The sequence below is a fragment of the Oncorhynchus mykiss genome, chromosome 8, assembly GCF_013265735.2.
Source record: "Oncorhynchus mykiss isolate Arlee chromosome 8, USDA_OmykA_1.1, whole genome shotgun sequence".
Classification (NCBI taxonomy): Eukaryota; Metazoa; Chordata; class Actinopteri; order Salmoniformes; family Salmonidae; genus Oncorhynchus; species Oncorhynchus mykiss.
The window spans coordinates 38,554,100-38,568,438 of record NC_048572.1 but is presented as its reverse complement, the minus strand read 5'-3'; the positions used below and the strand labels follow the sequence as shown (position 1 = coordinate 38,568,438).

At 46.1% G+C, this 14,339-nt stretch overlaps 1 protein-coding gene across 9 annotated transcripts in view; it reads right to left on the bottom strand.

Moving 5' to 3' along the window:
- Positions 1–14,339, bottom strand: part of LOC110530912 (utrophin) — a 169,406-nt gene that overhangs the window by 73,160 nt on the left and 81,907 nt on the right. For all 9 annotated transcript variants that reach the window (XM_036985449.1, XM_036985443.1, XM_036985446.1 and 6 more), the window contains exon 8: positions 2,425–2,485. In XM_036985449.1, the coding sequence (XP_036841344.1) occupies positions 2,425–2,485 (61 nt within the window). The remainder of the gene's footprint in view (positions 1–2,424; positions 2,486–14,339) is intronic.

Here is a 14,339-nt window from a genome sequence, read left to right as displayed (position 1 = left end):
AGCTACAGGAAAGTGTTGTTTACAAGAGTGTGTGGCCAAGCTGCAGCAGAGTAGTGTGAATAGAGTGACAGAGGTGAGTCTGCTATTCTGCTTCTTCCTGGCTCCAGGTTGCCTCGGATACTGGGTGCATAATTACAGTGTTTAGAATGCTCTGCATAATGACTACTTCCCCTGGAATTTCCTGTTTGGCTTGGCTACTTCATCCACATCACAGACCAGAGAGAAGATAAAGGATGCATAAATGTCATACCCCCCAAAAACATGCTAACCTCCCCTGTTTTTGGTAATGATGAGAGTTTAGCATGTCTTGGGAGTATGATCTTTGTGCCTCCTTAACTTTCTGATTCATTATTCACAATTCATTCAGGATTATCCGTAACCATGGTGGCATCCAGAGTCATGCAGAAGTGTTCAGAAACATATTATAATCTTACTTACAATAAAAGGGACTCCAAAATGACACTTGTGATTTACCATTGATTTCTATTGGCCACAAAATAATCTGAAACACAACTAAAACTCAAAATATATCTAACAAGTGTATCTAACACTTTTCCTGCATCTTCTGTGACAGTCCTTGTGGTAGACGTATCTCCAACCAGAAGTGCCTGCATTCTCCAATTGACATATTCCAAATACATTTTTCCTCTACTCCTACCCTCAAAATGTTATATATTTTTGCTTTCCTCTTCTCCTTTGCCCTTTGCATTTAAAAAAATGCAAACCCATACCACACGTAGAGTGTAATGTGAAGCTTAAGATAGCTCTTATGTGGACAGAAGACAGCGGCAGTCCACTATTATACCCTGACAGTGTTCTGGACGTCTGAGCCCACTGAAATGCCAGAGGTCAGCTGGGGGTCAACTAGGATGGCAGAGTGTGTCGAAGTGTCCGTGTGTAAACGTTTGATTTGCTAGTGTGTCACTTCTCCCGGGGAGGAGAGGGACAGGGTTACGGCGTGGTTTAAACAGCGGCCATTGTGCAATCAGGCCGACGAGAAGTGGGATGAGAGAGGTGGGGGCAAGAGCCAAATTAATGTGCCAAAGCCTGATGTTGTGGTCACAGAAATATCACTACACTGTAAGTGACCTACAATTAGCCCTGTGAAGGCTGTGGCAGAGTTTTGAATTCACTCAGAAGATATTTGAGGGATGTATAATCACAGACGACAACAGTGGCAATAACTGAGTGTTGCAGCTCCCGGTGGTGGCATTCATTTGAATGAGGTGAAAACCTTACAGTGTTTTGGATTTGAGGAAGGCTTTCATTAGGCTGATTTCTCACCCTTTCTCCCCTTCTTATAGGGTCACTCAGGATGAATGTGAGTGGGGCTCAGCTAAACCCGTGGTGAAGTTGTTGTGCTATGTAATACAGAGTCAAGAATGGTACATATGGTAAAAAGTGTGTGTTTGTTTGTGTGTGTGTGGGGGGGGGGGGGGGGGGGGGGGCAAGGGTTCGGTAGTCGGCCGCTTGAGGGCCAACACCTGTGATCACAGAGAGCTGTTGTTGATTCCAGAGTTCTAAGCCCGTCCTCTCTTCCCAGCCTCTTGCTGCTTTCATCTCTGATGCTTTCCAGTGCAAAGCTCCAGGGCTAAACAAATTGCAGGTGTTCACAGGGATGCCTCCCTGTCTCACTCAGTATCTCTCACAACCTGTCTCTGTACCTCTACCTCCTTATCACCCCCTCTCCCTCTTTCATCCTCACCCCCATCTCTCTCCGACTGTCATTTCCTATTAATCACTATCTTTCTCTTTCTACTCATATCCTTCTCTCTGTTTACTTATCTCTCAGTAGCCCCCATATCTCTATCCACTTTCTGTGTCCACCTGTCTCTGTCTCTTTCTCTCTGCATGTGTCGGTCTGTAAGCCATCCTGAGTGGCTATCAGCACAAGCCTCTCCCTCCCTCTCTGCTTTTTTAATCGACCATGCTTCTAAGCCCGTCTGTGACTATATTACAATGTTGTGATACCGCTGCTATAGACCGACTGCAAAAGGGTCCATGAATACTTCGTCATTATCACAGGTATTATGCAAATCGGAAAGACCACCCGGCAAAATGAATGAGCAACAATTGACATTGCACTGCGAATCACTTCAAATTCAATATTATGCTTGTGGAAACATTCAAGAATTGAATCCAACCCTAAAAGTTTAATACTTAATTGGTGAAACTGCCACGTCCGTTCGGGACGCTCCTCTCCCCTGTTTCTCCTCTCATAAACAAAACAAAAACTATAACAAAGGTGCTGGGGGTGAACAGTGGCTCTGTTTCCCCAAATGAGGATTCGATCTTTAAAGGAAACTTCAGAGCATTAATAGAATCACGCACTCACAAGTCAAATGAGTTACCATACAATAAGCATAAAGACAAATGATTCTTATAGCATGCATAAGCAGCATGTTTTCAGTAAGTGTTACTCACTTGATGTAGTACGGAACCTTATTCTGAGAGAGCGCCCTCTGCCACGGGAGCTGCACACAGGCTGTTGAGAAAAAGGAGGAAGATACACCACGTGAATATAAAAACATGCAATATTTGCGGCACAAACCTTTCGAGCACGCACACATGCTTTTTAGTCTTTCACAGCCGCACGCTTCTGCAAATATCCGCTAATGGTTCCGTAATGTAATTGGCTTGTTGTACAAATGCGATTCCCACTATGCATGAAATTTAAAAAATGATGGGTATAACTTTTGGTCAGTGGAAGTAAGTTAAGACGGCCGTATCTTGTAAAAATGTACTGCGTCATGTAAATAACCGGTTAATGTGTTCTAAAGGCATGTTATTGTCAGACGACACAGATAAAGGTCAGAACAAAATGGAGAGAAGGAAAGTGGATGAATTAGCTGAACTTCAAAGCCAAAACACAACCATCATGAAGTGTTTTGAGAGACGAGTCAAGAATCATATCACCTCCACCTTACCTGATACCATAGACCCACTCCAATTTGCTTAAAAGCCCCAACAGGTCCACAGACGATAATCACCATCACACTGCACACTGCCTTATCCCATCTGGACAAGAGGGATACCTATGTAAGAATGCTGTTCATTGACTTCAGCAATGAACAGCTGTTCATTCGTGAGGCTCTGAACCCTGGGTCTCGACCCCACCCTGTGCAACTGGGTTCTGAACTTTCTGACTGGCCGCCCCCGGGTGGTGAGGGTAGGAAACAACATCTCCACCACGCTGATCCTCAACACTAGGGCCCCACAAGGGTACGTTCTCAGACCTCTCCTGTACTCCCTGGCCATAAACTCAATCATCAAGTTAGCAGATGACACTATAGTGGTAGGCTTGATTACCACCAACGACGAGGAAGGAGGTGAGGGCCCTCGGAGTGTGGTGTCAGGAAAATAACCTCACACTCAACGTCAACAAAACAAAGGAGATGATTGTGGACTTCAGGAAACAGCAGAGGGAGCATCCCCAAATCCACATCAACGGGACAGTAGTGGAGAAGTTGGAAAATTTAAGTTCCTCGCCGTACACATCACGGACAAACTGAAATGGTCCACCCACACAGACAGTGTGGTGAAGAAGGCGCAACAGTGCCTCTTCAACCTCAGGAGGCTGAAGAAATTTGTCTTGTCACCTAAAACACAAACTTTTACAGATGCACAATCGAGAGCATCCTGTCGGGCTGTATCACCGCCTGGTATGGCATCTACAGCATGGCTCTCCAGAGAGTGGTGCGGTCTGCACAGCGCATCACCGGGGGCAAACTACCTGCCCTCCTGGACACCTACAGCGCACGATGTAACAGAAAGCCATAAAGATCATCAAGGACAACAACCACCTGAGCCACTGCCTGTTCAACCCACTATCATCCAGAAGGCGAGGTCAGCACAGGTGAATCAAAGCTGGGACTGAGAGACTGAAAAACAGCTTCTATCTCAAGGCCATCAGACTGTAACCTGTTGAATCTAGGGGTCATTGTTTTGGGGGGATAACGTTCCCAAAGTAAACTGGCTATTTTTCAGGACCAGAAAATAGAATATGCACATAATTGACAGCTTAGGATAGAAAAAACTCTATAGTTTCCAGAACTGATATTGCAGGCAAAAGAATGAGAAAAATCCAATCAGGAACGCAGCGGTTTCTAAATAAGAGTCCCTTCCTATGCTTCCCTATTGAGCAGTGAATGGGATATCAACGAGATTCCTTTTTCTATGGCTTCCTTAATGTGTCTAGTATCACAAGACATAGTTTCAGGCTTTTATTTTGAGAAATGAGCGTGTACAACAACATTGCGTCAGTGTCGACCTGATGGTTCTTTGTGTATTTCTCAGAGGTAGCCATTTTTCCACCCGGTCGATATATTATCGAATAGATATTTGAAAAAAACCTTGAGGATTGATTTTAAACAACGTTTGCCATGTTTCTGTCGATATTATGGAGCTAATTTTGAATATTTTTTGGTGTTGTCGTGACCGCAATTTCCGGTCGTTTTCTCAGCTAAATGTGAAGAACTAACAGAGTTATTTTTGGCTACAAAAATAATTTTTCTGGAAAAAATGAATATTTGCTATCTAACTGGGAGTCTCGTGAGTGAAAACATCCGAAGCTCATCAAAGGTAAACGATTTCATTTGATTGTTTTTCTGGTTTTCGTGACCAGATTGCATGTTGCTAGCTAGGCATAATGCTATGCTAGGCTATCGATAAACTTACACAAATGCTTGTCTTGCTTCGGCTGTAAAGCATATTTTCTAAATCTGAGATGACAGGGTGATTAACAAAAGGCTAAGCTGTGTTTGAATATATTTCACTTGTGATTTCATGAATATGAATACTTTCTAGTAAGATTTTTGGTCCATTGCGTTATGCTACTTAGTGTCAGTTGATGACAATTATCCCGGATCCGGGATGGGTAGATCCAAGATTAAACAGCCATCACTAACATAGAGTGGCTGCTGCCAACATACAGACTCAAAACTCTTGGTACTTTAATACATTTAATAAATGGAATTAATAAAGGTATCACTAGTCACTTTAAATAACGCCACTTTAATAATGTCTACATATCCTACATACTCATCTCATATGTACTGTATAGGGGAGGTAATCAGGAAGGTGATGGAGTCCAGATGAGTATCACGATGACGGGCAGGTGTTCGTAATGATGAATCCCAGGACTGGTGGTTAGTATACCGGCGATGTCGAATGCAGTACCCCCCCCCTCCGGCCACAGGACGACGCCGACCAGAGGGACGACCCCGAGGACGAGGAGCGGGCGGCGAAGGTGGAATTCACAGATGATGTTGGGATCCAGAATGTCCTCTACCGGAACCCAACACTGCTCCTCTTGGCCATACCCCTCCCAGTCGACCAGATACTGGAGCCGACCCTCACAACGTTGAGCATCCAGTAGGGATCTGATGGCATAGGCCGGACTCCCCTCGATATCCAGGGGGGGTGGAGGGGTGTCATGGGGGACAGCATTAGCTAGGGAACCAGGAACCACCAGCCTGAGAAGTGAGATTTTAAATGAAGGTGAGCTACATTTGTCACTCGGAACCTGTAATCTATACGTCACTTTGTTGATCCTCCGGAGAACCTTGAACAGCCCCACAAACTCGCTGCTCATTTTCTTGCAGGGCAGGCAGAGTGCGAGGAGGCCTTGTAGAGAGCCAGACACGATCCCCAGGGTGGAACACAGGGGTCGCAATGCGGTGGCCTGCTCCTTTTGACAGTGAACGGCGCGCTGGAGTCTCATGTGAGTGTCGCTCCACATTTCTGCACACCGGAATCACTCATCAACCGCAAGCGTGTTGGTCTTGGTCCATGGAGCCAGGGCCGGCTGAAAACCCAGAACACACTGGAAAGGGGGTCAACCCAGTGGAGGAGTGACGTAGCGAATTCTGGGCATATTCTGCCCATGGAGGGAGAAGGAATCGAGCCCACTCTCCCTGCCGGGCCTGACAGTGACTCCTCAGGAACCTCCTCAGGAACCTCCCCATGAGCTTCTCCATAAAGGCTCTCTGTCCTCCGGAAGGCTATAATGCCGGAAGACCTGCTGGAATAGTGCCTCAGTGACCCGGAGAGCAGTAGGGAGACCAGAAAGAGGAATTAAACAACAGGATTTTGAAAATATATCCACAACAACCAAAATGGTGGTGAATCTGTCCGAGGGGGGGAAGATCAGTAACAGAGTCAATAGATAGATTGGACCAGGAACGCTAAGGCACAGGAATGGCTTTCCCTGCTGCAGTGTTCCAGGGGGATTTGGTTTGGGCACATATGGAACAGGAATGTATGTAACATCTTGCACCAAGATGGGCCACCAGATGGGCCACCAGTATTTCTCAGACATGGATTGGATAGTGCGAGAAAACCCTGGATGTCCAGCGACGACAGCTGTGTGTGCCCAGGTCAGCAGCCGGTCCCTTATCCGCATAGAAACGTAGATGCACTCGGCAGGACAGTTAGTGGGTGCCCACATCTATGTCCCAGACCACATGGGCTACGACTCGAGAGGATGGGATTATAGATGCGTTCTGGACAGGACCCTCTCCCGAATCATAGAGACAGTACCAGACATCGGCCTTGGTGTTCTTTGAACCTGGCTGATATGCCAGCGTGAAGTCGGACCTTGTGAAGAAAAGGGCACGTCTTGCTTGGCGAGGATTCAGCCTCCTCGATTTCCGTATGTACTCCAGGTTCCGATGGTCAGTGAGGATGACAAATGGTTCCTTGGTGCCCTCCAGCCAGTGTCTCCACTCCTCTAATGCCAACTTCACCGCCAGGAGCTCCGGATCCCAAACCCCCAAAAACGTTGTGGAACCACAGGGCATGGGGAAGCAGGTCCTTCGGCAGTTGGGTCTACCAGTCTGTGATTTTCATCCTCGACCATGAGATCAGGTGGGGTTATGGCATTGAAGCCAAGGGAGGCCGAGGATGATCTTGTGAACTGGAGCACCGGTAATGAAGAAGGGGATGTTCTCCTGATGATTTGACTCCATGGTGAGGGTGAGTGGTTGGGTGATGTGTGTAATTGTTCCGGGTCCTAGTGCCCGACTATCTAGTGCTTGAACCGGGAAAGGAGAGGAAAGCGAGGATGAGATGTTAAGAGCGGAGACAAGGGTCTGGTCAAGAAAGTTCCCCATGGTACCGGAATCCACTAATGCTGTAGACACAGTACATGATGGACAGTCAAATAGTGTGGAAGACCAAAAAGAGTTTAGCAGAGAGTGATGAAGATGGAATACTCACTCCTGTCCCAGGTGGTGGAAGATCAAGTGACCGTCCCTCTGCTCTTGTGGATCCTGGATTAGGAAGTGCCGGACACTGCTAGAGCTGGTGCCCTCCTTGATCACAATACAGACAGAGCCCCTGCTGTCTCCGTCTGTGTCGCTCCACCGTGGGGAGGCGTGCGACTCCTACCTCCATGGGTTCAGGCTCTGATACAGAGGGAGAGAAGCAATGAGAGTACCGACGTCCCCGAAATAGGTTATCCAGATGGATGGTCATCGCAATGAGTGCGTCAATGGAGAGCTTGTCATCTCGACAGGCCAGTTATGTCTGGACCTCCTCGCGCAGACATCTTCTGAATAGCGTACTAAGCGCTGGCTCATTCAGTCCGCTGGATGCTGCTATTGTCCAGAAGGTGAGCGCCTACTTGGCAGCAGTCTGGTCACCCTGCCGTAGTTGGAGTAAGTTCAACCCCCCCCCTCAAACCCACCCTCTGCCCTCAAGGGGGATGACCGAAGAAACAGAGCCATGAACCCCTCATAAGAATCTAGCTCCTCCTTTCCTCTCTCCCAGATGGCCACAGCCCATTTCAACGCCCGCCCAGTCAGCAGAAAAATAACCGTGGCAACCTTGGACCTGTCGTTGGTGGGAGCACCCATCTAGTGTGTAAAGTAGCGGGAGCACTGAAGTAGGAAGCCACGGCATTTAGATGGGGTCCATCATATTTATCAGGGCGGGACAAACAGGCGTCGCTGACCTGAGCGGGTTGCTGAATGGGCTGTTGTGCTGACTCGCTGGGTCGACTGGTTGTAGAGTATCCTCCGCTAGTTAACGAAAACGCCTTCCGGGTATTTTCGAGATGTTGCACACTGCGAAGAACCTCTTCCATAGCCGTACCCAGTTGTGCCAGCTGGTCATGTTGTTGACTTAGAAGGTATCCCTGCTCATCGACTGTCTGGAGATATTCTGTTTTCCTGCTGCTTCCATTGTTTGAGTCAGTATTCTGTAACGGAGATGCTGAGAGTCGAGAAGCAGGTGCAGGTGAAACATTTAATAAAACAACAAACATGAACTGAGATAACATAACAGTAGCGTTATATCATTATGTGTACGCTTAAACACAGGAACAATACTGACTGAGGAAAGAACCAAAGGGAGGTACAGATATAGGGGAGGTAATCAGGAAGGCGATGGAGTCCAGGTGAATATCATGGTGACTTGCAGGTGCGTGTAAGGAATGATGCCAGGTGTGCATAATGATGGATCACAGGACCTGTGGTTAGTATATAGGTGACGTTGAATGCCGGAGGGGAGGAGCGGGAGTAGACGTGAGGGTGAATGCATATCCAATATGAGTGTGTGCATGCATTGAGTTATTGAGCTTGTTTTGGCTGATTTCAAGGGGCTACATATGACAAACAATCTTTTTCCCTTCCATTTGTACTGATCTTTCACCAGTAATGACGACGTTCCCGTGGGAAGAAGGGGGTGGCCCTTTGGAGCCTACGGTTGGAGCCCTATTCACACACAGTCAGTTCGCTAAGGCAATAGATACATCTTTGGGAGCGAGGTAAGAGAGAGACCGATTAAGTTGATGAATAAAGTTTGGGTGGCAATCAGCTTTGAAATCAGCATATTTTGCATTATGGTTTGCATATTATCACAAACAAAGGGTAGTGGATTGATGTTAGCTGCCTTCAGCTGTAAGCTAGCAAGTAAAGAGAAAAATGTTAGCGAACGGTAATTACTAACAGTTTCAACATTTTTACATTGTGTGTCGCATTATTCAAGTGTGTTGACTTCTGTGCAGCATGACAGAGCTAACATGATGCAGCCCAGACTCCCAGTGCAAGCTAAGTGAAGCAGGCACGGTGCACTCACGTTAAAAAGGGGGACATCGGCTGCGCTGATAGACAGACTTGATCCGTGAGACACATTTGACAGAAGTACCAAAAGTAAAACAAAATCTAGTACCGGACCCTTTTTCACGTTCCAGTATCGAAGTACAGAGGTTCAGAATACCAACACTAATCATGAGAGATTATAATAAGAATCAAATAAAGAACAGAGTAGCAGCAGCATATGAAGATTGTGAAAGTGTGGTGTGTATGTGTGTTGTCGGTATGTGTGTGTATTTGTGTGTGTTTGTGCGAGAGTGTCAGTGTAACCAAATCAAATCAAATCAAATTTTATTTGTCACATACACATGGTTAGCAGATGTTAATGCGAGTGTAGCGAAATGCTTGTGCTTCTAGTTCCGACAATGCAGTAATAACAAGTAATCTAACTAACAATTCCAAAACTACTGTCTTGTACACAGTGTAAGGGGATAAAGAATATGTACATAAGGATATATGAATGAGTGATGGTACAGAGCAGCATAGGCAAGATACAGTAGATGGTATCGAGTACAGTATATACATATGAGATGAGTATGTAAACAAAGTGGCATAGTTAAAGTGGCTAGTGATACATGTATTACATAAGGATACAGTCGAAGATATAGAGTACAGTATATACGTATGCATATGAGATGAATAATGTAGGGTAAGTAACATTATATAAGGTAGTATTGTTTAAAGTGGCTAGTGATATATTTACATCATTTCCCATCAATTCCCATTATTAAAGTTTCTGGAGTTGAGTCAGTGTCAGTGTGTTGGCAGCAGCCACTCAATGTTAGTGGTGGCTGTTTAACAGTCTGATGGCCTTGAGATAGAAGCTGTTTTTCAGTCTCTCGGTCCCAGCTTTGATGCACCTGTACTGACCTCGCCTTCTGGATGATAGCGGGGTGAACAGGCAGTGGCTCGGGTGGTTGATGTCTTTGATGATCTTTATGGCCTTACTGTGACATCGGGTGCTGGAGGGCAGGCGCATGCTCTGAGGGCGCGGCTGGGGATGCCATCTGGGCCTGCAGCCTTGCGAGGGTTAACACGTTTAAATGTCTTACTCACCTCGGCTGCAGTGAAGGAGAGACCGCATGTTTTCGTTGCAGGCCGTGTCAGTGGCACTGTATTGTCCTCAAAGCGGGAAAAAAAGTTATTAAGTCTGCCTGGGAGCAGGACATCCTGGTCTGTGACTGGGCTGGATTTCTTCCTGTAGTCCGTGATTGACTGTAGACCCTGCCACATGCCTCTTGTGTCTGAGCCGATGAATTGAGATTCTACTTTGTCTCTGTACTGACGCTTAGCTTGTTTGATAGCCTTGCGGAGGGAATAGCTGCACTGTTTGTATTCGGTCATGTTACCAGACACCTTGCCCTGATTAAAAGCAGTGGTTCGCGCTTTCAGTTTCACGCGAATGCTGCCATCAATCCACGGTTTCTGGTTAGGGAATGTTTTAATCGTTGCTATGGGAACGACATCTTCAACACACGTTCTAATGAACTCGCACACCGAATCAGCGTATTCGTCAATGTTGTTGTCTGACTCAATACGAAACATGTCCCAGTCCACATGATGGAAGCAGTCTTGGAGTGTGGAGTCAGCTTGGTCGGACCAGCGTTGGACAGACTTCAGCGTGGGAGCCTCTTGTTTTAGTTTCTGTCTGTAGGCAGGGATCAACAAAATGGAGTCGTGGTCAGCTTTTCCGAAAGGGGGGCGGGGCAGGGCCTTATATGCATTGCGGAAGTTAGAGTAACAATGATCCAAGGTCTTTCCACCCCTGGTTGCGCAATCGATATGCTGATTTAGGGAGTCTTGTTTTCAGATTAGCCTTGTTAAAATCCCCAGCTACAATGAATGCAGCCTCCGGATAAATGGTTTCCAGTTTGCAAAGTGTAATGTGTGTGAGTGAGTGTATATATTGTGTGTATACAGTCTTCCAAGTGTGCATAGTCAGTGCAAGATAGGGTCATTGTAACCATTTTGGGTAACCAAAACATTAGCAGTCTTATGTTTATTTAGCAGTCTTGTGGCTTGGCGGTAGAAGTTGTCTCGGAGCCTGTTGGTCCGAGAGCCGATGTTCTGGTACTGATTGCTGGAAGGTAGCAGAGTGAACAGTATGTCTATGGCTTGGGTGGCTGAAGACTTTGGCAAATTCTTGGACCTTCCTCTGATATAGAGGTCCTGGATGGCAGGGAGCTCAGCCCTAGTGATGTACTAGGCTGTCCACACCACCCTCTGTAATGATTTGCTGTTGAGGGCAGTGCATTTGCCATACCAAGTGGTGATGCAGGCAGTCAATATGCTCTTAATGGTGAAGCTGTAAAAGCTTTTGAGGATCTGAGGACCCATGCACAATCAGCTCCTTAGTCCTACTGATGTTGACGAAGCTGTTGTACTGACATCACACTTTCAAGGCTCTGATCTCCTCCATGTAGACCGTCTCATCGCCGTCGGTGATCAGGCCTACCACCGTTGTGTCGTCAGCAAACTTGTTGATGGTGTTGGAGTCGTGCGTGGCCATGCAGTCGTGGGTCAACAGCAGTACAGGAGGGGACTAAGCACACACCCCTGAGGGGCACCCGTGTTGAGGGTCAGTGTGGCGGAGGTGTTGTTGCCTATCCTCACCACCTGGGACCGACCCATCAGGATGTTCAGGATCTAGTTGCAGAGGGAGATGTTAAGTCCAAGGGTCCTGAGCTTGGTGATAAGCTTGGAGGGAACTATGGTGTGGAACACTGAGGTGTAGTCTATGAACAGAATTCTCAGTTATTTCCCCTCTTGTCCAGGTGGAAGAGAGCAGTGCGAAGTGCAATTGAGATTGCGTGATCTGTTGGGGCGGTATGCAAATTGGAGTAGGTCCAGGCTGTCTGGGATGATGGCTTTGATGACTGTCATGACCAGACTTTCAAAGCACTTTATAAATACAGATGTCAGTGGAAGGGGAATATAGCCATTTAGGCAGGTTACCTTTGAGTTCTAGAGAACAGGGTCAATGGTCTTCAGCTTGAAACATTTAGGATTACAGACTGGGACAAGGAAATATTGATAATGTCCGTGAAGACACTTTCCAGCTGGTCTGCACATACTCTAAGAATGCACCCTGGTATTCCATCTGGCCTTTTAACCTGTTTAAAGGTTTTACTCACATCGGCCATGGAGAGTGAGATCACATAGTCAACTGGAACAACAGGAGCTTTCATGCAAGACACTGTTGGTATAATCTGTGTTTTTTGGTATGGTTATGTTTGTATGGTCACTCTGGAGACTACATGAAGCCTGTGACTGATATTGTAAACTCCTAATGCTATCAGATGAATTATGGAACAGATCGCTGTCTGTACTAGCAAAACGGTCTTGTAGCCTCATATCTGCTTCATCAGGTCACTTCCAGTTTGAGCTTTCGTTTTTTTAAATGGGAAGCAGCAGGATAGAGTCATGGTCGGATTTGTCGAAGGGAGGGCGATGGAGGGCCTTCTATGCGTTGTTTTGGGTAGAATAAAAGTGGTATAGCATTTTGACGCCCCTTATGGCGCAAGCGCCGTGTTAGTAGAAGTGAGGTAGAACGTTTTTAAGTCTCTCCGAGTTAAAGTTTCCTCCTAAAAGATGCCCCTGGGTGTGTGGTCTTTTGTTTGTTTATGGCCCCATAAAGTATTGTTGGCTTCTGATGGGATGTAGACAGCTGTGATATTTTGGATAAGAACTCTCTTGTTAATTAAAAAGGTCTTGTAATGGTTTTCTTGAGGTGAAGGAGAGGCGGACCAAAATGCAACGTGATTTCTATTCATGTTTAATTTATAAAGACACTATACATGAAAAAACTAACAAAACAATAAACTTAATGAGAAAACCTAACAGCCTATACTGGTGCACAAACAGAGACAGAAACAATCACCCACCAAACACTCAAAGAATATGGCTGCCTAAATATGGTTCCCAATCAGAGACAACGATAAACACCTGCCTCTGATTGAGAACCACTCCAGACAGCCATAGACTATGCTAGATAACCCTACTATAATACAATCCCAATACCTACAAAAAACCCCAAGACAAAACACACCACATAAAAAACCCATGTCACACCCTGGCCTGACCAAATTAATAAAGAAAACACAAAATACTGAGACCAGGGCGTGACAGGTCTACAGCTTACCATGGTGCATTCTATGTCTGAGTTTCCTTCGCACTGGAAGAGGCGCACCAGTTGTTGTTTATGAAGGGGCAGACCAGTCCCCCTTCACCTCGTGTTGCTAGCCTGACCACTAAATTATTCTGTCATCATTTAAGTAATTTGTTGTAACGAGAGGTACTAGGGGTGTTGTACAAAAGGTTATCAGCGATTGGATTGTCTAACCAATCAGAGTATCATAGCAAATGGCGAATTTTAGAGCTGCCACTTTACCCATGTGTGTTCTGGCTCTCGCCCGAACCATCAGTTTCTGGACCAATCAGACAGCCCCTAATGTGTTCGCATTCAGTGAAGGGGATGTACTCAGATCCAAATTGTCGTCCGTGGGCGTGGCGCAGCATTTGTTCGGAGCAAGGAGTCTGGTTATCCAGGCAATAATAATGCAGCTTTTTCAAGTCTCTCTGATAGGAGACTCTGGAACGAAGCTCATCCATCTTATTCTCGAGTGACTGGACATTTGCCAATAAAACAGAGGGGAGTGCCAGTCGATTTTCTCTTCATCTCAATCTCACCAGGACTCCAGCCTGTCTGCCACGTCTACAACTGCAGTGTTTTGGTAGCCCATGAAATAAAGGAATAGGGTCTGGTATAAACAAGGGTACAGCTGTCAGAGTCGGGTTTGAAGTTGAAATTGAGGTTAGTAACTGTCGATCTAACGTCAAAAAGTGCTTGGCGGTATTGTGTGATAATAGTAAGAACTTTAAAACTTCATAAACTCAAAAAAATGTGCTAAAGTTGATTTGAAACTTGTAAAGTTTCGACCTTCTCTGTCGGTTACTATGAGAAGGAACGGTAGATTCTGTCTATGAGAGATGAAAGGGGAGCCAGAATGGCATCTTGGCTGATACAATAACTCAGCTGTCAACACCACTCAGGTCTATGGACACACGACAACTAAGTTTCCCCCCTATCCCACCACCCTGTTATCATCAAATGGAGGACACTTTGGATCCATGTCAGAGCCAAATGGGGTAGACAAGGGAGGGGTTGGATTTGAGATGGAGAGAGGAAAGGGACATAGCAATGAAATAGAACACTTCTGTATAATTTGGAGTAAATGGGGATGG